The following is a 24674-nucleotide window of genomic DNA, read 5'->3' as shown; positions in this document are numbered from 1 at the left end:
CTTAACTGACTTATATTGGAGAACTTTCATGGGGTCATGATGTATTTTATATCATTTCCCCTCTTTGGTACCCCTGGCCCCTGCTATTTGGGTGTGCCCCCTTTGGCTGGCCCCGTCACTCACTTTATTGACACATCATTTTATACAGATACTTAGCTGTCCCTTCCACATGCATTTTGTTTGTCTTTCTCCAGTACACACAACAAATTAACCAGATTGTTCCACAGATAACAATGCTCCGGTATTTGATATATTGACAATGCATACAGCTGTTTGTCTTATTTCTCCGACAATGGCTCTGGTATGTAATCCCCGTTCTCGATAAGGGGAGAAAATTCTTGAGAAAACTCTCTCTCTCTCTCTCTCTCTCTCTCTCTCTCTCTCTCTCTCTCTCTCTCTCTCTCAGCTGTAGTTACATATTTCATAAACCTGTTAAAACACATCAATGTGAACAAGACCCCTTTCTCTCTCTCTCTCTCCTCTCTCTCTCTCTCTCTCTCTCTCTCTCTCTCTCTCTCTCTCTCTTAGCTGTAGTTACATATTTTGTAAACCTGTTAAAACACATCAATGTCAACAAAAATTTGATTGATCATGTTTAAAAGAGCAAAATTCAAATTGCGATATTGTGATTTTTCAATGCACGGATGTTTTCCCTGATTAAACATACTTGAGGAATTTAGAAATTTCTAAAATGATCTTATAATTGCATCAATAAAGTTAAACCTTCATACCATATGCTTATACATGCATTTGTCAGATCTCCCTTTAAATATCTTCTAATGTTAACTTTTCATAACTATACTTTCAAACAAATCAAATTCAACCTTTATACATCTTTTCACTATGAACCAGCTTGTGTTGACATTACAGAGAGATGAACATTATTTTCTCAGCAATCTCAAACTTTCTTTAAGAGGATAAGATGACCATGAAGATTTAAAGGGGTTGGTTAATGACTCTCAAACTTTATTTGATCATTAGAAATGCATTCCTAAAACATTGTAAATGATAAAATCAGGAAAATAGAATTTGACCAAAATCGTGATTTATATATGCCCCTTTAACGGTGTGGTTTTTTTTTCTAAGGTAGGTACAATGAATTCAACAATTTTTATGTCAGTATGTTTGAACCAGTATTTTATCTCACAGATCTGTTAACTGAGCTATCAGCAGTTTAACAAAGAATTTTAATCATAAAACCCTGAATATTGACTGCAGGCTATTAAAACAAACTATCATACATGTGTAATTTACGGTATTCAGTTTTCCAATTGCCTCATATCAAATCAATATGCAAGCACATTGGAATATTTTAAAACTTTTATTGGAAATCTTCATGTAATTGTGACAGAATTGTCAGAATATATTGCAATGAGAGTACATATAATATACATATAGTGCAATTCCCTTAATTATATTGCCCTTACTCCAGGGCATTTCTTACATTACATGGATCCCTTAACTAAAATCTGCCATGCAATGTGAGTATCAGGTACACATTTGCATATCATTGTCGGTACAATTTCCTGAATGATATTGCCCTTATTCTAGGGCATTTCTTACATTATATGGACCTCTTACTTAAAATCTGCCCTGCATTTTGATTTTTTGAGGTACATGTGTTCATTTCTATATATCCTTGTCGATACGATTCCCTGAATAATATTGTCCTTATGCCAGGGCATTTCAAATATTATGTGGCCTCCTTACCTAAAATCTGCCCAGCAGCTAATTTTGTCTGCAAGCCTCCGAGTTTGCTGCCAAAAATTTTCTTTGCGGTTTCCTGGGTACTGTTTCCTTCATTACTTCCTTCGCTGATTTTTGATTGGGTGCTTATTTTTTTCAAGAGTTTCCCAAAACTAGCCATTTCTTAATTCCTTTATGAAATTAGGTCTATTCATTAGAATTTATAGTATAAAGAAAAAAAATTGAAAAAATATTACACAAAATATTTTTTCTGCATCTATACAGCTTCTTAATTAATAATATCCCCAGAATGAAGCATAATTACATTGAGTTTATTTCACATAAGACACCGTACTAAAGAAGTTTGTCAAAACAATCTTGACTACTAAAGAAGTTCATCAAAAAAACCTTCACAGTTTATATTTACTTTATAGTTACATGTATCTCTAAATTACTGTTTTTGTAAAATTCTTTCATATTTGATTTAAAAATCTCATAATTGTTTTCTTCAAAAAAAGAATCATAACTAAATTTTAAACATCAAACTTAATAAAGAATTTAACTTCTTGTAAAAAAAAATTTGAATTGATATTGTTTCCCCACAACAACCAAATACAAAACAGTGACTTTACCTTATTTCCCAGTCCCTCACAATTCCATAACAATCTAACATTACAATCCTAACAAACTCTGTTTCCTTTTGATACAAAAGCCCCTTCTGAGGGTTAGTTTAAAACATTTCAAAAGTTTTTGGTAGCAGCCAGGGACCAATTACAGATTTCCAAGTGTTTGAACTGTATTCAGTAGTTGTTTAAAAATCGGCCGAAATGTCCAACAAAAGAATTCGTCCCCGGAACAAAAAGTGTCAGAAATCGCGTACAAACACTGGAGAACCAGCAACAAGCATAGAGTCCATTAACTGATGTCGTACAATTGAACAGAAAGTCAATGAAACTCGAAACTTTCACAGATTTCAGAACACCTAGAAAAACATTTCAAAAGTTACTTCAAGAACTGTTTTTCTTTAGCGGGTACCAGTTACGAATTTAAATTGCTATTCGGAGTTGGCTTATGGTTACAATTGGATCAAAAGGGAGGAAAAAAAATTGAAAATCAAGATTTTTTGATAACATTTCAATCTGGCCCTCCTGTTCATTTCTCAACCAATCACTTGGAAAGCAGGGATGGGGTAATGGTAATTTGTAATGGTAATTGAGTGTAATTAATTACAAATTTTGATGTAATTGAAAGTAATGTGTAATTGGCCAAATTTTCAATTACATGTAATGGTAATTTAATTAATTACTTTCAAAAAAGGCATGTAATTCCAGTTACTTTTCAATTACTTTCAATTACACACTGATGTACATATAAATATCAAGCTGTCCACTACCCATTTTTCCCCACACTAAGAATGGTACAAGGTCAAGTTCGAAGAGTAGTTAAAAAGCATTGAACTATTATTATATATATCATACTAAATATTTTTCAAAATGGATTTTTTCAGTGATTCAATATTTAATGATAAGTTTCCCAAATTTAATTCGGTACATGTATTTGATGATTGGTTTTTGCTTAAAAAAAACTTGTTTTCCTTCTTATTAGAATAATTAGTGTGTCAATTGTCTTGAGTTAGTTTAAAACATCATTGTTTAATTTACAAACAAAATCAGTGTTATCAAAATTATAGAAACTATCAAGTCATGCTTTGTAATTGATAGCCTTAAATACACAGTGCTAAAATGCATGGCTTCAAATGGGTGTTAAGTTTTTGGTGCCTAACATGTCCACAGGGTGTGTTCCCTTATTGCTAACATTTTGATAATTAGGTAGAGAACAACAGGTGTGAATTGTGTTTTAATAACAATTAAAGTCTGCACTCTACCTGAGATTAACCTGCAACATGTACTTTGGCATTGTATTTACAAAGAAAAAAAATAGTGTTTAAAAATGCAAAGGAGAAAGTTTTCATATAACAGTTTTGCATGCAGGAAGTATTTTAGTTGACATGATAGGTGTAGGTTAGGGTATATGACTTTTAAATGTTAATTGAATATCAAGGTGGTATGGGACACCTCCATATTGTGACTACCAGTGCCTGCGTATTGAAATAAACAATTAAACCAAAATATTTTTTCTTTCCAAAAATTGTAACTTATCAGAGTAGTTAGCAAATTCTAAAATAGTGAAATTTTTTTGATTATGAGGAAATTTTATTCATATTATAGACATACCTCCTGAAATGTTTATGTGTTGTAGATAAATCATGGTTTTAGTAAATTTTGATGAAAATGTAATTTGTAATTTAATTAATTACTTCTGCAAAGTAATTGTAATTTAATTAATTACATTTGAAAACTCTTGTAATGGTAATGGTAATTTAATTGAAGAATCTAAGCAAGTAATTGTAATTTAATTAATTACTTTCCATTGTAATTGACCCCATCCCTGTTGGAAAGGGTAATTAAATACGAACAATGAAATCAAAGCACTGTGAATATTGCGGACTAATTGACTGCTCATTTGTTGAAGTCAGCAAAATGCAATTATACTCAGGACCATTATTGGTGGGATTAACAGGACTTTGGATCCACAGAACAACTTAGTGGGACCAGGCAATTAACAACAATTAGAGAGTGAATTCCTATTGATTAAGGTAAGCAAACCAGTAATTAGCAATCACTTTTTACAATACACAGAAATTTCTCCATGCAACTCTTTGATTCCAAAATTACTACACTAACACTTTGAAGAAAAATTTAAAGCAGAAAATGAATGCGGAAGAGACGAACATTTCATGTTGTTCTGACTAGTATGTACATGTACCATTATTATCTCACTCACCAAATTGATATGAAGCGGAGGTTTCCTGCAATCTGAGTATAAATCATCGTCGGAACCCACTGGTTTTCTATCCATTACACTAAGCAGTGTAAAGGATTAAGCTGATATTCATTAAAAATATATTTTGTTTGACTTCTAAAAATGCTTATTAAGTATATGTAAAGTTTGATGATTCCAAGTTCTAAGGTTTTCTTTCAATCTTTCCCACAAGTTTTAATACACTAAAACATACAAACACACAAAACCACTCTAATACATAATGTTGGTTATGCTTAAAATCCCTTCGATCTGCAACAATTTAATTAGCAAAAGGGATAATCATATGTGACAGTCAAACCCGTTCAAATATGGGTGCCAGATAGCTCAGTTGGTAGAGAACCTAACTAGAGATTCTGTGGGCCACGTCTGAATCACGGTCTGCTCCCATTCTGTTACATTTGGTGCCATGACCAAGTCCTGGAACTGACAGGTTGACTTCAGCCAAGGGACAAGCAAAGGGTGATCTTCAAGGACGAAAATCATTTGAGGGGGGAGGAACGTGACGGTCAGACTGGTTCGAATACCGGAGCTAGATAGCTTAGTTGGTAGTGCACCTGACTAGAGATTCAGGGGGCCGGGTTCGAATCCCGGTCTGGTCAGTCATTATTTCTCCCATCCCGTTGCACATCTTAATTCATACAAATAGCTGTACCTTATATGACCTCTGACCACTTAGTCTGTCATAGGGCTTCCATTCTCTGTGTTAACAACCTTAACCCTTTTACCTCTCTTTGAGACTCACCTTTAAGAGCCGACATCTTACAGACACATTAGATTCCTCTCTCGAATATGTCCAACTTAATAAACCCAAATACGAATTCACATCCACAGATCAAAATAGAACACAAAATAATAATAAGCCACTGTGAGCAAACAATATGCCAATTATTCTTGTATTAATGGTTTCTAAGCTAGGAGAGAAAGATGCTTATCTCCCATTAAGAAGAAAAAAACAATGCAGAGTTATCTTCCCTGTGATCAAGCATTTAATTAATGAGAGATTTAAACCGGCAGCTAGGAGACTTGATCAGATAAAGTTGGATTCCACTTCAGATCATGATATAAAGACATTAATGCTAGGGACTAATATGTTAAAACTGGATTAAGTTGGTCAGAATTAAGTTGAGATTTGGAGTCAGGTAAGTAAGAATTTTGTAAATTTATTCATTTTCCTCATGTTTTCCTATGTTGATTTTAATACACATTCAATAGTGATTTCTGTTTTCACCCATTGTTACACTAAGGTGTGCATATTATTTTCAGAATTTTAGAATAGAGTGGGAGTTAAAGAAAAAATGAAACGGGGAATTCTGTAACTTAGGTTCCCATAATACCCCTTACATTGAGTGCATGAAAAAATCTAATCTTGTAACGTATCAATTTTTTGTACCATATTCTACATGAAGACAACACTTTGGTTTTTTTTAAAATTTTGTATAGGACAAGAGCGAAGCTTAATTGCAAACCAATAATGATATTCCAATCGAAATATAAACTAAAATAATATGCTGACTAGGCATACTTACTCAACCGTGACAAAACTTGCAGAGTGTGAACTGAACCGCGAAGTTTTAACAAGGCTCTGCTAGTTGAGGCCTTCCTCGGGGTATTGGGTGGGAGTTTGACTCCCTTCTTTTGCCCCACTGTGCCTCTCTCCTGGGTGTCCGACCCTGAGCCATCTTGACCTTTGTCCTTTGTGCCCCGAGAAGAGCGCGGGGACTTTTTTCGCGGAGAGTTTATTTCTAGACTTAGTCCAGATGATTTCAAACTTGAGTTTTTCACCATCTTATTGCTCATTTTTACAAAAAATAAGCATTAATTTTTTTTCATTTAAATTTTCAATGAAAAAGACTTTTCCCACTGTTGCTTGCTTTGCACAAATGTACAATTAGAACAAAATATGCCTCAATTTTTTTAAACTGTAACTTGTTGAAGAACTTCCAGGAGTCCAAACGTTTTAACTTAAAGATTCCATTTAACACTTTCCTTATTCTGTTGAATTCTTATATCCCATCCATTCATGATGCTGAAGGTTTAATTAACAGATAAAACAAAAACCTTGATTTGAGTCACATGCCAAAAAAAAATATATATATATTCACTGAGTTTATGAATTTTTTTTTTGAAAACTTCCACTGCAATCGAAATTAACACACATAAGCATACATCAAAATCTCACAGATAACTACGTTTTTCCCCCCTGAATCCGACTCTGAATTATTCACTACGCATTAGAAACATCCTCAAAAACGTAATCACAATGGAATTAAGCGCCCAATCAATATGGTTACAATCTTTGCTCGTTAGGAAAACGTGTAAGTTGCTTTTGAAGTGGTTAATGCTCCCATTAAGAAGAAAAATAAAAACCTACTTTAATTAGACACATTTTGTCTGATGAAGTCAAAGAACTCTAATTCTGAAGCACCATTTATCTTTGACTTAATTTGTCAAACGTTGAATGATTGGTGATGTGCTAACATTTACCATTCAGCAAAACTCCATTTGGTGACGACTAAAAATGTTCCTTAGGGTAGCACAATCTGGATCTTCCAATTAATTAAGTGTTCGTTCATTAACGAGGAAATGACATGGATGACTTTGGGCTGTGTTGATATTATAAGGACAGTTTCTCGATATATCAATGTTTGTATTCCCTATAGAAGGCCTCAAGTCACCTTCACAAAAGATGGATTGGAAATATCTGCATCCTTATTAAAAATTGGCAATCAAGCACCTGTTATTTCCATAGCAACCCAAGGATTGTTATTTTTTTTCTATATACCCTATATAAATGACCATCACGTTATGCATCTCGGTATGTAACAGGCAATTCACTTTCTATCATGAAGAATAATGGAAATGTTTTTTTTTTCAAATCATTGAATCAAGTGACCAAAATGCCACTGATTCTTCCAATCAACAAAAAGAAACAAAAAAATCCACAAATAAAGTAAAGTTCCTTTGAAAATGAATTAAAATCCTGTTAAAATTCCTTCCCTGATTTTTTTTTTTATCTTTGCCAGGTCATCTCTCCACCCATCAAACGTATTCTGATATTCATATTAAAGTTCAAACTGCACAGAGTACCTCTCAGTTATGTAAAATAAGAGCATTTCCATAATCACAAAAGATTTACGAAAGTCATTTGTACCACATTGATATCCAGAATATCAAAAAGCAGCCTTAACAAACAAATTCTTGCAACCAATATGCATAAAATTCCTTTCTTTTTCCAGATCCGCAAGAACTTTCAATGAGTTATAATTCACAATTTTCTCTCGGTAGGTTAAACCAGGCAGTCATACTTCATAAGGCATAAATCCACCCTCAATAAAACTCTTATTGAGAATATATTCATATACATTCAATCTTATCTCAAAATATTCAATATGTCCTAACTGAGTGTTGGAATAAAACTTTTCATCAGCTGAGTTTTAATAGTTCAGTCCAATATCTTTCTCATATCTTTGCTTGCACACCAAAAATCAATGATAGGAGCAGTCAGTATCAGTTGATAGACACACCTATACTACACTGGACCCAGTGTTTCCGTCCACTTCTCACCCCTAGGTTTATTAGTTTATAACCTCCCCTGATAAAGACATATTAAGTCTCACATTAGCTCATTTTGGGGTCCCGACCCCTTTTCACCTCCGATTGATGGTAAAACCCCTAGATAACAACCCTAAAACAGTGTCCTCATATACTCTAATCTACACTCCAACATGGCAGAGAGAGAGAGAGAGAGAGAGAGATGAAAATTAGCAAGAGACAAGAGAGAATGAGAGAGAAAGAGAGAGATGTGAAAAGTCAAAGATAGAGCGACAATGAAAGTGCATGCAATAAAGGAAGCTAAAAAGATGGAGAGAAATGAAAAATACAAAGAGGCAAGAGAGAAAGGAAAGAAAGGGCAGGAGAGAGAGAGAGAGAGAGAGAGAGAGAGAGAGAGAGAGAGAGAGAGAGAGAGAGGAGAGAGAGAGGAGAGAGAGAGAGAGATATGAAAATTAGCAAGAGGCAAATTTTAAAGAGAAAGAAAGTGAGAAAGAGGGGTGTAAAAATCAAAGATAAAAAGAGAGAGTAAGAGCATGAAAAGAGAGAGACAGAGAGGCAGACAGAGAGACAGAGAGCCATGCACACAAACATCATAACTGAGACCATAAATTTTAAATACTATGTTAATCTTTTATTCATCTCATGAATTATTCCTCTCCATTATCAAAATGACGAAAAACAAGTCAGTATAAAAATTTACAAAAATTACACAAAATTTAGAAATATCATTTGACGCAGAAAATTGTAATGATGTGCAGTAGTGTGAAACCATATTGAGACGAAGAAAGATTTGTCGATTTTAATGTCTCAATTTATGTGAAAAACATGATCCTGCTTCATAAATTGAGCAATCACGGCTGTTCAAAAAAGTAATCTTGTCAATCAGTCAATCAATATTGGATTTTATAAACACTTTGCCAACGCTGAGAGATTGAAAGCTCCGCCCCTATACTTAATTGTGGCCTGCGTAGCATAATGCCCCTATATAAACCCACAATGGGGCCATGTTAAATGGCACTTAAACTCGGGCCCTGACTTGGATATGACAAACATGACAAGGTAAATATTGTGTAGGCATATTGTTACAGCGAATGTGAGAACTTTATTCATTTATGAGAGCTCTCTCTCTTTCTCTCACTCTCTTCCTCTCTCTCTCTCATCAATGCAAAAAAAAAAGTGAAACAGTCATAAAAAACAAAACTTACAATTCTTCATAAATGAATAAGTCAATGTGATTTTAATAACATAAAACTGAAATATTTTTAGAAGATTTATATATTTACAATTTACATTTATAAAATGGATGTAAAAATTCCATCTATGATGACTCAGAATTGGAGAGAAAAAAAATCCTATTCATTTATTACCATTTTTAATCAATATCATTAAAGACTTCATCAGGCTTGCATAGCTCCATCAATACTATGAACTGAAGAAGGTACCATTTCACTAGAAAGACAGGCTTGGTTTTTTTTTTTAAATAACGAATTTTTTTATTTTTATATATGCATGGTACTGTATACCGGATATTTTCAGTGGGTGCAAATATTTCTGTTTTGTTCTTTAAAAAGGGTACATTCACTTTTTGCCAATTCCTAACATATGATTTCTCAATAATATTAGATAAGACTGATTGAAGTGAAAGATTTTTTTTTTTGCATTTGAAATAATAAATATTCCCAATTTAAGACAAAAAAATGTCACCTAACAAAACATCTCTGTTAAAAGAAACTTTAACTAACGCCCCCCCCCCCCCCCCCCCTTAAAAAAATTGTTTATAAATTTCATAATGTGACTTAATAACTTAATTATGAAAGTAATTATGTAAGCTTTAATATTCAAATACCAAACAATATTTGATTTCAACTCTGATGCAATTGATAGGCTTTTCCAATCCTAGTGGTCTATGAAGAAAGGCGGAAGAGTTATCTTTCTTGTACCTTAAATAAAGCCTTTTAGTAGAATAAGGCAATGGCTGGATTGCTCTCTAAATAGAACTCTTTTTTTCTTTCAGGCATGGAGAGAAGACTATAGTGTGGAAGAAAGGAAGATACACCATCTTGAATTGGGGAAGGATGCAAAGAAAAGAAGAGGGATTAACAAGATCGGACAATTGTGGGACAACATTTCATATATGATCCCAAAAGTTATCCCAAAGAAGGAGACCATTCAAATGTTGAATAACAGTGTTTAATCCCAATGAAGGGAGCTAGTAAAAGCATGGTATTCTGCAAATTCTTCAATTTCAATTGAAAAGATGATCTGTCAAAGATTGGAACAATGTTGCAAGGGAATAACCAGTATATGCGAAAGAATACATCTTAATCCTGAATGTGAGGACAACTTTATTTGAATGAACAATTAGAAATTGCTTCTGGTCCTTTTTTTAAGACCAAGCAGTTGGGAAACTTACCATGAAAACATTCCGTTTGCAAAGAATCAAAACTTAAAGGTAATCAAGGAATCAAATTCTTTTGTTTATAAACATGTTACCAGTATTTTTTAGGAAACTTCAAAATCTGAATTCACCCGAGAGAAAATTCCACCCAGCTGAGAGAACAACGACAAACAACTTCTGACTGTAAATCTAACTTCTATGATCATTACATGCATGTACTGATACACAACTTATCTGTAAAATTAGCAATAATGAAATGCCAAATTTTAATTGGCATAAACGGGGCTTTACATCATGTATATTGCACTCATGGCTCTTGAATAAACAACAGTCAATTACAGGTTTCAATGTAACTCTCAGCAATAACAGGGAACTGTATTCAGCTGGGTGGAATAAGACAAAGCGAATACAGTGACTTATCTTGAATAGATTAATAGACACCACAGTGTTTGAACCAACAACATTATGTTTCTGGCTTATACACATGAATACATACACAATTTTATTTTAATACACAACTGTCTTGTACTTGATATATCATATAGTACTCTCTCTCTCTCTCTCTCTGTCTCTCTCTCTCTCTTCTGTTAGGTAATATTTCTTATAAATAAATTTATAAGCTTGAGTTGAGCACTAACTTTCACATGTTAGAAAAGAACGCAAATACATTTATGTTGGGTATATAAATCTTCAAGGGACAACCGTTCTTCTTCTTTTCTTTTTTTTAAAATATAGTGTGAATGTCTACAATTTCATTTGTAATCCTGGGCCTGATAAACGATTGCTTGCATATGCCGTAAAAATGCCCTTAAAATCATGTGGCTATAGTTTTTAGCAATTTTCTTGCATTATTTTTGTGTAATGTTTACATTGCGTGCAAGTGAAAACGGGAGAAGTTTGAAGCAAAGTGATTGTACTAACCGCCAGATCTTGGCCGATCTCGCTTGGACTTTGATACTGCTGGAGTTTTACTCATGTCTTAGTGCGATTCAGTACACCAATTAGACTTTCATCAAGTGTTGAGTGCTCTGTGAGAATTAGTCGGTGCCCGATCAATTTCTATCCGCCATATTGTTTCTTGGCAACAACTAATCTTTCACTTTTTTGTAGATCGAGCCCGATGTGAATTACAACGATTTTCTTACCAGAACCCCCCGGACTTTCCAGCTTGGACGAATTGGAGCCATGTGACATTTGGCCTTCCATGTTAAATTTGCACTACACAGCTGATTGTGTTTAAATTTTTAATCTGAATATTAAAAAATAAAAGTTCTAATATAAAAGATGTCTTGTAAAACTTTTTGTTTGACTATAATGATAATATGAGCCGTGCTTTCACCCAAATACCCTACCTGTTTTACCCTCACTATTGCAAATCTTGAGAAAATCAATAATGTATTTTCAAGTGCATATGATTGGTCTGGTGTCAATCTTTCGACTGCTTAATTGTAACTGAAAATTAATGACCCCCCTTTCCTCCAAATGCATAGTCGGAAACCATGGCAAATTCTAGCATTTGATATGCGCATGTGTAACAGCTATAGTCTGTCCCAAGTTATTGCTTCCATCACTTTTTGATGATTTTCCAAAAATAACCCCACATATCTTTAAAAGAAATACAGTTGAAATCGATGAAAGGGAAAATATCCAAGATATCTTCATTGACAAATTATCCCTTTATCACTTACAGGAACGAAATCAAATTTCTTACGGAGATTTATAATGGAAAATGCTTACATCTTTTCTCCATTCGGAAGTACTTGGAACACCTCGCGCATTTTGCAATGTTATTATCCGGGCTTTTTAATGGCTGATACAAAGCAAAATCCCCGTAGACTTTCTATTTTGGGATGTGTATTAAAACCTGAAGCGGTAGAGGGTGCGTTTCAAAACAGATAATCTGGAAATTTTTCATATGAGTAAATGAACGTAGTTTGAGCACAAAGGTATTTATGATTATCGAAATATCAAGCAAAAAGTGGTGGAAGCAAAAACTCGGGACAGAGTATAGCTATAGGCTGCAAGGTTCCAACGATGATTCGAAGAAGGGACGAATTAAAATAAATGGACATGCATATACATATTACATAAAATGCGCAGATCCAGACCATTTTTTCCAAGGGTCGGGGGAGGGATATCTTTGTTTGCCAAGGGAGTGGGGGTTGAGAACTTTTTTTGATATAATATTACAATGTTAATTTCGACCCCCTACCCCATCTAGATCCGCGCATTCATAACATAATACCTACTGCTCAGAACGGCGCCCATCTTCACGCGCGCAATGGCGGACAACCCACGGTTGCTTCTGCCCGACATGTTTGCCTGTAAATTTGAATAAAAAAAGCTGATATCTTCCTCATAATTAAAAAAAAGGTAAGAGTTTTAGGCGTCTTGGAATTTAAAAGTATCGAGTATTCCAGCCAAACCCTGCGCAGTTTTGTTTCTGAAAGTGTGCTAGGAGGGCTGCTGTGAATGACATGATATCAAAGGCCTAAATAATAGGTATGTGTGATCTACATGTAGCTAGTACTTGTGATGTACATGTAGTCCCCACCCCCCACTCTCCAGCCGTATACAAAAACTCTCAAAATAAACACACATTCAATTTGACTTTATGTACATGTACTATGTACAATTTGATAAGGAATATGATTTATCAAGATCTTTATATTTCAAAGCAAAATTAAAAAAAATAAAATAAAAAAGTAAATGAATAAATAAATGACTTAATGAAAAAAATACGCATACAATCAAATATCATAATTACATGTACATTTTTATATTATCTATATATATATCTTCGTTCACTTACCATCTCATTTATCATTTATAGTGAAGAAATTCATATAAACTGTGTAGTATTTGAAATGGACAACTGTACCAGCCAGGCTTCTTCAATGGGAGTTTAATATTTTTATGATAAATAAGAAAATATTTGTGTTTATGTATGTTTTAAGTTTCAACATACCTGTTTGTTAAAAATGCATGATTCATTTAATATTATAAATCCTCATCTATAAGGCTTTTTTTTTTATCAGTTCAAGGCATTAAGCTCAAAATATACAACTATGTGTAACTCTCAGAGAGAGAGAGAGAGAGAGAGAGAGAGAGAGAGAGAGAGAGAGAGAGAGAGAGAGAGAGAGAGAGAGAGAGAGAGAGAGAGAGAGAGAGAGTATCCCAATTATTCAAAACTTTCTTGAACACAAATCTAATGGACAAGAAACATCTTTAAAACAGTTTCGTGGTTTGTTACCCCCATGTATAAAATATTGTTAAAAACAACTTACCTGGTGGTAAATAATTCCCTGTTGGATCGGTTACTATACAGGTATTTATATCTTACATTACCCCCATCTATAGCTAGTGTAATCAGCGAAGGCGACCTAGCATTATTAAACAGTTCAAGTATTTGTCTTACACGGGGAGTTATTGACTATCAAATCGATGTCCCCTTTACTCTGTTTAATATACAAGTTAAAACCCTGTAAAGTGCTTAAAAGGCTCCCTGAATATTAGTTCTAAAAAATTCAGTGGCGGATTCAAGATGTGGAAGGGGAGATATTATATATTGTTCTTTACCACGCAACGACAAAATTATCTCTTTTTTTCGGATGAATTATTTATTGAGTAATCGGTTACAAACAATTATGGCTTTTTAAAATCTTTTAAGCGGCATTACAGGGTGGATCAAAAGTTAATTAAGGGATATGTGTGTATTGATTAAATATATTGATTGAAAGCAAGGCTCTTTGTTGACCTTATTACAAAGGAGGTGTAGTCTTGAGCAAGCAGAACCTTTCATGCTCAAACAAACTTTGTTTATACTGGTCGAACTGCAAGTTAACGATTATTTTAATTTTATACAAAGAGTCTAGAGTAGAAGAGTTCTGTGTTTCTTTATATTGAGAATAAGAGAGAGAGAGAGAGAGAGAGAGAGAGAGAGAGAGAGAGAGAGAGAGAGAGAGTTAATATGTTAATTTAGATTCGTTTTATAAGATTTTCCTTTATATATATATAAATTATAAAGGTTCAAAATCCATATACATGTATATCCTTTCAGAATTAATATTATTTTATCTCATACGATCTATCAATTAAATTTTTTTAATATGGTATTCAATTTCATATGCATAATATGATTATAACAAATCAACCAATCATGCAGTGATGCTGTCACAAAGGTGATCAAACAATAACCTGATGATCGATCCGAAATCAGTTAAACTTCCAGACAAGTGAACTGCGCTATGTTGATGAAATTTCTTTGTCTTTAATGAAATTACATTCATCATACACATACAACAAGCGATTGTGTTTGTTGCAGAAAGTATTATAAAAGGTACTGATAATAGAGTTACATGTCATATGCTATATACATGTATATACATATTATTTTATTTGGCGCATTATAAAACTCTTCCAGGATTCTGACGTCACCTACATGATCCCTTTAAAAAAAGAGGGGGGGGGGGGGTGGGAGAGGAGGAACTATAATATGTATACTTTGAATTGACGATGAATAACTGCATTCATTAAACATCTAGAATAAATGTAGAGAAATCAGAAAAGCAGACGGAGTGTTTATTTAAACAATAAAATGCTTTCTTTGGTGATTCATTCGGGATATGAAGGTAGCGACACTGCAGGAAAAATACATAGCCTGCGTTAGCGGGTTATGTTAATATTTCCTGCAACGATCGCTACCTTCATAACCCGCATGAATCATCAAAGAAAGCATTTTATTGTTATATTTTAACATCTTTCTTTAACTAATTAATAAACTGATTATGAAAAGCTAGTAAAATTCACTAAATTACTGTTAATGTACAAAAGTACGTTAGCAAAAAGAAACAGCCAAATCGTCTCATGTGAGACTTTGAGTCTGGCTTCGTCATGATTATTTCGTGCATTCCGGAATTTTACTAAGGTCGCTGTAGGTTCAGACCAATCGATGAACAGGGCGTGTCAATTTCAGTCCTGTCACTTTCAGCAGCTGTAGATTTCGACCAATCGATAAATAGGGCGTGTATATTTCAGTCTGGCTGTTTCTATAGAGCTACGAATTAACTATAAGTTTCCGTAAGAAATAGAGGAAATTATGCTTGGTAGATGTAAAAATATCATGTTTAAAGCAATAAAAGTCATAGAAATTCCTGGAAAAGGAAATTTTAGTGACGTCATCAAGAAGACTTTAATCATACGGAAAAACTCAAATCTTAATGTTCATTTGATTTTATTGCTGACAAGTCTTAAAGTCAGTTTTAAATTCAAAATCATTATTTATGATAATTGCATCAAATATATGCACTCTTAAAGTCAGATTTAAATTATAAAATATTATTAATGATAATTGCATCAAGTATAAATGCACTTATTTCTTATCCATATAAACTATGACGTCATCAATGGCGATATGACACTCTAAGATGACACTATTACCTGTTATTGGCGTAGGGATTTCTAACACAGACAACTGTCCACTTAGTCAGCGGACTTGTACCAGAATGTGCCGTTAGCTTTTTTGCATGCTTAAGGAGGATGATCGGCCATCTTGTACATTGTCTTGTTCTTGTATGCACACTTTTCAAACAAAATGACATGTTGGACTTCATATTTATTGCTTTTATATCTTTTGGCAACATTTTTGGCTAGGTTATGGCAGAAACAAGCCAGTTCAAAAATGTTTACATTCTTATCCTCAAATGTACAAGATGGCCGCACATCCCCCTTAAAGAAAAATGAGCTACTGTTGAACCAGAAATGTTTGTTGAGGTTTTAATTTCGTTGCTTTCGTTGGCAGTATAAATCAACAAAATTAAATCCATGCCGAATTTTTGACCCAAGTATTAATTGATACAAAAAGATTATGATATGACAAAATTAAATGCCAACGAAATATTTTGTTCTTAAAAAACAACGAAATTTTGACCTAACGAAAATATGTGCTTCTACAGTAATTCTATATTTTTTAAACACGTCATACCCATTACTCAGTGAACGTATTAATGGTCAAGCCTGATTCTACCAAGAACCAAATCAGGTATTAAGACAGCTATGGCGTACCATAGACGAGTGTTTGGCGCTGATTACTTGAATGAACATGGCACTATTGTAAAACAGCAGATCTATGTAGCAGGCTCAGTTAACATTACATAACAAGAAGCATGCTTTGAAACAATCGTGGTTTATTTACGATTATGATATGATCAATTTGATAAAAAAAATGTCAGGCATAGATATCATTTCCATTCCACAGATGGTCTTCACCGCAAAACGCACCCTATTATAACTAGACGATTTTCTATCTTATTACAACACACTGCATTCGTATTATATAATACTAGTGATAAAATGACAAGTGTGGTTTATTTATATTTTCGATGAGCACAATTTGATATAAAAAATGAAATACATGTATATTGATTTCATTTGAATTCCACAGATGGTCTTTTCCACAAAGCAAATCCAAATACAGCTAGATGAATGTTTTTCTTTTTGGTGCACGAAAAGAGTGAAAAGTAATACATGCATAAAGGCTCAAATTAATCTGTGTGATTGCAGGTATAGCTATATAACATACGATACATTATGTTCCGTTATTATTAATAATTTTTTTTTCAAAGTGGTGAAGATCTCAGCGTTTTCAGTTGCTATACAGTTCACAATATTGAAGGTAAAATATTTTCAATAGTAATTAATGTGTAAATTGCTTTTAAAAATTCTCTTTGAATAATCTGAATTTGATTAAATTCTCTTGTTGTACATGATTGTTCAGTGATTTAATTAAATAGCCATTAATATATCTGCTTTCATGACTAGGAAAATACGATATTCATTTTGTGCATCTTGTTAAAAGAGACGTGGCCACGATTAAATTACATGTATTTTGACGTTTTTAATATTTACAATGTTTCCAGTCTATATTTTTGGGAGGGGAGAGGGGAGAGCTGGTCAATCCTGTTCCAAGCAAATCACCCCTGCGAATGTTATTGTCATTTAAACTTTATACTACGTGAGTAAAAATCATGCCTCGTCTTAATAGTCTATTACATAAAATCTAGGTACTTGTAGGAAAATAAAAAATCTACAGGTTTATTGATTTTAAACTTTATCTTCATCAATTTGTGGATAAAATGTGTTCTAGAAATAAATGCGACAATACCAAAAATAGTTTTTGTCTGCTGTTGCACGCCAGACCTAGTAATACCAGACTTTACTATTTTATGCAGAATGTTCCTTGGAAATGGCTCGATATACTATGTTTTTATGCAAAACACTCTAAAAAACATGGTATTGCACACAACAAGCATCAAACAAGACTATGGTTTTATTTAGCAACCCAAAGTTTATATTTTCAACCACTCTACATGTGGTTGAACACGAACGATAACTCTGTTCTGAATATTATCGTTTAGTATAAATAACAGCTAAATGTTTTAACATTAATCCAAGTAGGATATGATATGAAAAACGACCAGAACTTACGTATTTTGAGAATATTATCCGAACACATATACTTCCGCTCAAAATTTCATAGGAACTGAACAAATCTCGGTGAAGTCTCGTCAACTTTCATTCGAGCACCTCTGGATTTATTTCATACTTAGCAGCGATAAAAAGAAAACATTCCGAACAGTTCGCAGGGGTGAAAAGGGATGTCCCTGACGTTCGAATCATCATAATGCCGTCTCTAAATTACAATATCCATGATCACAAACAAATCACTTCATAACACTTGGTGTTTCATAACACCAAATTTTATTTTTGAATACACGTTTGTGGGTAGATACTATAGTATTTGAAACTGAATTGATCAGATTTCAACATTGGTAACAAGGCACTAGCTTGCGAAGGTAAGTGGTACCAATCTTTGTTCGTTAAAGTTTCTGAGAGGCGTACTTGATAGGGAGGGTAAGGTGCAAACTCAATTTAGATGTTAGAAGAATTCATTTTCGGTTTTTAGATGAATCTGGTACTCGTGCTTCTCATCTTATCTTCCCTACTCAGCATTGCAGTCACATTTCCGGCAATATATGTATGTAGCTCCCCGATTCCGACCCCTATGGAGGATCTTGAGTCAAGGTATAAAGGATCAAAATATATTGCATTAACAATAGCTTTACAGTAACGAAGATATAAACATACATAATATTTGTGAATTATAATTTTTATATTCAATGTATCAGTGCCCCCTCCGAATATTACTCCGTAGTGGAAAAGCGATTTAAGAGCCTCTGTTTATCCAATAAACAAGAAATGTCATAACTATTGCTATTCTTTTCAGCGTCGGAGTATCCGGATACACAGGACTTGATAAGAGAGAGATCCGTAGAGCTGTTAGAGATTCGGAGATATATAAGGGGAACGAGGAACCAGGAAGTCCCGGTCATTATTACTGTACCAGCCTGTTACGCATGGTAATGTTGTTACCGTTACGTCCGGTAATGTTATTATCGTTACGTGTGGTAATGTTGTTACCGCCCGGTTATTTTGAAACTGTTACGCCCGGTAATGTTGTTATCTTTATGTCCAGTAATGTTGTTACTATTATGCCCGGTAATGTTGTTACCGTTACGCCCGGTAATGTTGTTACCGTTACGCCCGGTAATGTTGTTACCGTTACGCCCGGTAATGTTGTTACTATTACGCCCGGTAATGTTGTTATCGTTACGCCCTATAATGTTGTTACCGTTACGTCCGCGGTAATGTTGTTGCATTAATGCAAATATATAAAATATTTGTACATTATAACTGTTACCGGTATATCCCATGTATCAGTGCCCCCCTCGGAATATGACTCCCTAGTGTAAAAGCGATTTAAGAGCCTTTGTTTGTCCAATTACAAAAAATGTTTTAACTATTGCTATTCTTTTCAGCGTCGGAGTGAGAATAAGGGAGTATCCAGAGACACAAGACTTGATAAGAGGATGTGCAGTAGAACTTTTAAGATTTGGATACATGAATGGGGAAAGACGAACCATGAAGTCCCGTTCGAGTATACTGTTACTTGCTGGTAATGTAGTAACCCTTACGTCCGGTAATATTGTTACCGTCACGCCCGGTAATGTTGTTATCGTTACGCCCGGTAATGTTGTTACTGTTACGTCAAGTAATGTTGTTACCGTTACGCCCAGTTATGTTGTTATCGTTACGCCCGGTAATGTTATTATCGTAACGTGTGGAAATGTTGTTACCCTTACTCCTGGTCAATTTGGTACAGGTACGTCCTTTAATACTGTTACCGGTACGTCCGGTAATGTATTTACCGTTACGTCAGGTAATGTTGTTAACGTTACGCCCGGTAATGCTGTAACTGTTACGCCCGGTAATGTTGTTATCGTTACGTCCAATAATGTTGTTATCATTACGCCCAGTAATGTTGTTACCGTAACACCCGGTAATGTTATTAACAACATTACCGGGCGTAACAGTAACAACATTATTGGGCCTAACGGTAACAACATTAAGGGGTGCTACAGTAACAACATTACATGACGTAACGCTAACAACATTACATGACGTAACAGTAACAACATTATCGGACGTATCAGTAATGTTGTTAACGTAACGCCCGGTAATGTTTTTATCGTTACGTCCGGTAATGTTGTTACAGATGCGCCTGGCAATGACGTATCTGTTACGGCCGGTAATGTTTTTATCGTTACGTCCGGTAATGTTGTTACAGATGCGCCTGGCAATGACGTATCTGTTACGGCCGGTAATGTTTTTACCGTTACGTCCGGTAATATTGTTACTGTTACGCCTATCATGAAGATTTTTATGTAAAACGTAATATGGTTATTTATAGGAACTAATAAATATCAGGCCAAGTTTTATTCATTATTTCGTCCCGATCAGTAGTCTATTTGAAAAACAATTCTATGTAAAAAGAACATAACACTTTTTTATTACATTCTATTTAGACAACAGAATGCTTCTGGCCGAGCGAATAGCAATTATCATTTTTCTGTTTGTGTTTTCTTTTAAACAGAAAAGAAATTTTGGATATTGGTCATTTTTCCATTCAGTACATTATTTGACAAGATTGTATATCACACAATTTCTTCAGACTTTTTAGATGTATTTGACCTGTAAATTCTAAATTCTTTGATTGCTCTTTAAACATTAAACCAATCCAACTTACATTATATATGAAAAGCGTACTGCATGAATTAATCGGTATTATTTTTTTTTTCAGAACAAAAATGACAATTAGGAAAACATTGAATGTTTCGAGTTCAAAGTCATGCATGAATGAAAAAAAGATTACAAAAATATTTTGAATCTTACAATGTCTTTTTTTTTTTAAATTAAGGAATTTCTTTTTTGGAGAATCCTGAGAGATATACACACTATGTACAATTTTTTTTTTATCAATGTGTATTTAAAAAGTAGTACTTAAAGAATAATGGTAAGTATGGTGATTCATTGACTCATTGATCGTTGAATTGATTAAATAATTCAGAGAAAGAGAGAAAGAGAGGGAACAAATAGATAAAGGAGAAAAAGATAGAACGACAGATTACACGTAATATTTTCCTGGATTAAGGCCCGCTTAACGTTTCCTTATATTTCTATAGATTATAATCGTTCAAAATCAACATAAAGGATTAAAGAGCGTATAAAGAGCGTACAATGGCTGTCGAATCCCCCGCACCTAGGATATTTAAACGACTCTTGTAAATCTCATATAAAGGAATCTTACATTTGAAGGTGTGCATCAGTACATGTATAATATAGAACTGCATCATCTGACCATTAACAATACTTTTACTATTTTCATTTCTATGATTATTTTCCTACATTACAACTTGATCTCAAACAATCTTTAACTGTGCTTTTGTTTACTAAACGTTATTTGGAGTGGGCAAGATCATTAAATATTTTTTGTCGTTTTCTTAAGAGTTTAATTAAAAAAATATAATTCTATATACAATGTATATTACATATCATTTTCGAAAAACAATGTTTCACCTAAAAGGAAGCAAATGCGTAGAATTAAAACAAAATATGATTCGAACACCATCTCAGAGATACTGTTTAAAGTCCCCCGCCAATTACATTGAGCTACGTTCACACATGCCAATCAAGGTGAATAACTTTTATATTTTGACAGTTATAAACAATATTTTGAAGTTTTGGAAAAATATGAATTTTGACCCATACTGGGTTTAGACTCAAGTTTAATAAATCAATTATAAAAAAGAATGAAAACTTATTCTTTTAATTAAAGTACTTTTAAGATGGAGTCTTGGCCTATTCATACCTAAATGTTGCAATTTATCACTGTAAATGGTCAAGATTTAGAAACAAAACGTCGTGTGGCTTAATTTGGAAACCAATACTTCTTGTGTTTATAGCATGAAAACACGTTTTTAACATGCACCGTAAAATTTATGGTATAAACAATGCATACAAGCAAAAAAAACATTTTTTTATCAACATTTGAACAAGTTCTTTTTTAAACGCTTCAAGTTGGGGATATGTAACGCCTTGTATGCCCCCGTCCTTCGTTCAAAATTCAAATTTGAAATGTTTCAATAATGAATAGTCTTCATCTTTTCTCCATTTTGGTATAACTTGGTATGCTTCACATAATTTTTCAAAGTTATAATCCGGGTCTTTTGCAATACGAAATCCCTGTGGACATCACATTTTAGCTGATAAGTTAAAGAAGACGTTTGAAAGAAGAAATCTTGAAAATATTTCATTCTTTTGAATGAACATTGTTTGAACCATGCGTTATTTATAGATATCGAGTAATTATCTTCAGGCAGAGTATAGAAAATCGCTTTGATTAAAATGGCGTCACATAAAATATTCTACAGGGTTGCTATACATTTAATCAACAATATAAATAAGAATAACCATATTTCGTGAAAACGACCGATTTAACATTTAGTGGAAATTTACAAAAAGTATTAATGTCCTCTCAGTAAAAACGGTGGGGATCCGCTTAGCTTCCGTTAAAGTAATCCGGTTATTTGAAAACATAGTGATTGAAGATGGACTTGGCGAGAATTTCTGATGACATATTGGTGCTGACCAAACAACTGCACGTAGCGTTATTGGGGGCTTTTCTTTCGAGTGCAATTCGACTTCTTCCTGTGGAAAAACAGACAGAGAGATAGGCAGACTGAGCTCGTGTTGTAGCGAGTGATAATGTGGATGAACTGCACGGAAGGTTGGTTGTTTTGATTAGGGTTTGTAACATTCGATAGACATGAGCTAACCGAGAGTTTATGTTCATCTAGCATATGACGATGGTAGGTCTTGAAAGAAATTATTGCTCTGATGCCCACTCATGAACATTATTAGGGGTACATAAACTGAACAGCGTGGGTTAGTAACGAGACACTTGCTAATGAACGAACGGTGATCGCCATTTCGTTTGTATTTATGATAAAAGCATTATGATTGAGCGAAACTGGTTCGAACAAGGTACATTATAGTGAAGGCAATACAATGAAATACACCGAAGGGATTTATAAATACAAATCATATAGAGATGCGTGTGTATAATTCAAAAATGATCTCTCTCAGCACGGAAGATGTGTCCTGAATACAATTAAAATATTTTGTAGAACATTTTTTGTGGATTTTTGGCAGATTTTTACTCCACAGACATTTCGACATTTATGTGAGCATTAGGGAAACTAATGACAAACAAGTTGGGCAAATGAATTGAAATAAAAGAAGCGCAAAACAGAATAAAATTCACAATGCATTAACAGTGTTTTTCATCCGCTTAAACTTTATCTACACAATATTTACACATTCCAAAATTTATTGGAGTTACTGCCGTTGTATATCTACCTTTTTCTATCTCTAGAGGTAATGAACAATTGCAAACGTTTGATAATATACTTCTCTTATTTCTACGATGTATATTTCAAGCATAAAAACGTGTGTCTAGACTATTTTTATACAATCATTATTTTCTGAATTTGTTACCAATATTAAGTATATTTTAATCAACCTGTTTTCATTTAAATCTTGTATACAAAAAAAGAGTCTTAGTTTTGTGAATGGCGCACACCATCCCAGGTCCCCACGGGTTGTGATATTGGAAGCGTTCTTTTTGGCACCGAGGAAATAGTAAGCGCCCTATTTTGCACAGACTGAATTTTCATGCGGACTTCAGTTCCCTAAATCCCTGTTCCGTAATCTCAGATTAATTTAGTAAGCTAAACTAACATCATAGATATAAAGAAGCATGCTTTGAAACGAGCGTAGTCTATCCAGGATGTGATCTCAAAAGAAGTGTCAAATATAGATTTTATTTCCATTTAACATGCAGGTGGGTTTCAGTCTACCCCAAAGCAGATCCAATAATGACTACATATTATTAGCTCACCTGAACCGAAGGTTCAAGTGAGCTTTTCTGATCACCCGTTGTCCGTCGTCCGTCCGTCCGTCCGTCCGTCCGTCTGTCCGTCCGTCTGTAAACTTTTCACATTTTCAACTTCTTCTCAAAAACCACTGGGCCAAATTTAACCAAATTTGGTACAAAGCATCCTTATGGAAAGGGGGTTATAAATTGTTAAAATAAAGGGCACAGCCCTTTTCAAAAGGGAGATAATTGCGAAACAGTAAGTATAGGGTGCATGTTTTTAAAAATCTTCTTCTCAAGAACCACTACACCAGAAATGCCAATATTTACAAACAAACTTGTATGTATAGTGAAGATTCTAAATTGTAAAAATCGTGACCCTCGGACCAAAACTGGGGCCCCAGGCGGGGTTCAAATTTTACCATAGAAATACATAGGAAAATGTTTAAAAAATCTTCTTCTCAAGAACCACTGCACCAGAAATGACAATATTTACACAAGAGCTTATATACATAGTGAAGATTCTAAATTGTAAAAAAAGTGACCCTCGGACCAAAACTGGGGCCCCAGGCGGGGTTCAAAGTTTAACATAGAAATACATAGGAAAATGTTTAAAAAATCTTCTTCTCAAGAACCACTGCACCAGAAATGCCAATATTTACACAAAAGCTTGTATATATAGTGAAGATTCAAAATTGTAGAAATCGTGACCCTCGGACCAAAACTGGGGCCCCAGGCGGGGTTCAAAGTTTAACATAGAAATACATAGGAAAATGTTTAAAAAATCTTTTTCTCAAGAACCACTGCACCAGAAATGCCAAT

General features: G+C 34.0%; 1 protein-coding gene and 2 long non-coding RNA genes across 18 annotated transcripts in view; 2 read left to right on the top strand and 1 right to left on the bottom strand.

Annotated features, from left to right (window-relative positions):
* The window catches only part of LOC105342533 (MYCBP-associated protein), a 49493-nt gene extending 35635 nt beyond the window's left edge, over window positions 1-13858 (bottom strand). For 13 of the 16 annotated variants that reach the window (XM_066088596.1, XM_066088598.1, XM_066088607.1 and 10 more), the window contains exon 1: window positions 6096-6381. In XM_066088596.1, coding sequence (XP_065944668.1) covers window positions 6096-6366 — 271 coding nt within the window. In that variant the 5' untranslated portion in view covers window positions 6367-6381. Of the gene's footprint in view, window positions 1-1710; window positions 1878-2318; window positions 2442-6095; window positions 6382-11440; window positions 11617-12768; window positions 12842-13806 lie in introns of those variants that run through there. The other 3 variants (XM_066088639.1, XM_066088619.1, XM_066088643.1) reach the window with 3 other exon arrangements.
* LOC105342528 (uncharacterized) lies at window positions 9054-11804 on the top strand. The gene is made up of 3 exons (XR_902543.4): window positions 9054-9180; window positions 10136-10573; window positions 11630-11804. It is a non-coding gene; the product is annotated as an uncharacterized lncRNA (long non-coding RNA).
* A 3206-nt stretch (window positions 13859-17064) lies between the features above and the next one.
* Window positions 17065-20844, top strand: LOC105317677 (uncharacterized). The gene is made up of 5 exons (XR_010711649.1): window positions 17065-17192; window positions 18483-18601; window positions 18804-18936; window positions 19396-19532; window positions 20718-20844. It is a non-coding gene; the product is annotated as an uncharacterized lncRNA (long non-coding RNA).
* Window positions 20845-24674: the final 3830 nt, after the last annotated feature.

The sequence above is a fragment of the Magallana gigas genome, chromosome 1 (assembly GCF_963853765.1).
Source record: "Magallana gigas chromosome 1, xbMagGiga1.1, whole genome shotgun sequence".
Taxonomy (NCBI): domain Eukaryota; kingdom Metazoa; phylum Mollusca; class Bivalvia; order Ostreida; family Ostreidae; genus Magallana; species Magallana gigas.
This window is presented reverse-complemented; position numbering and strand designations above follow the sequence as displayed.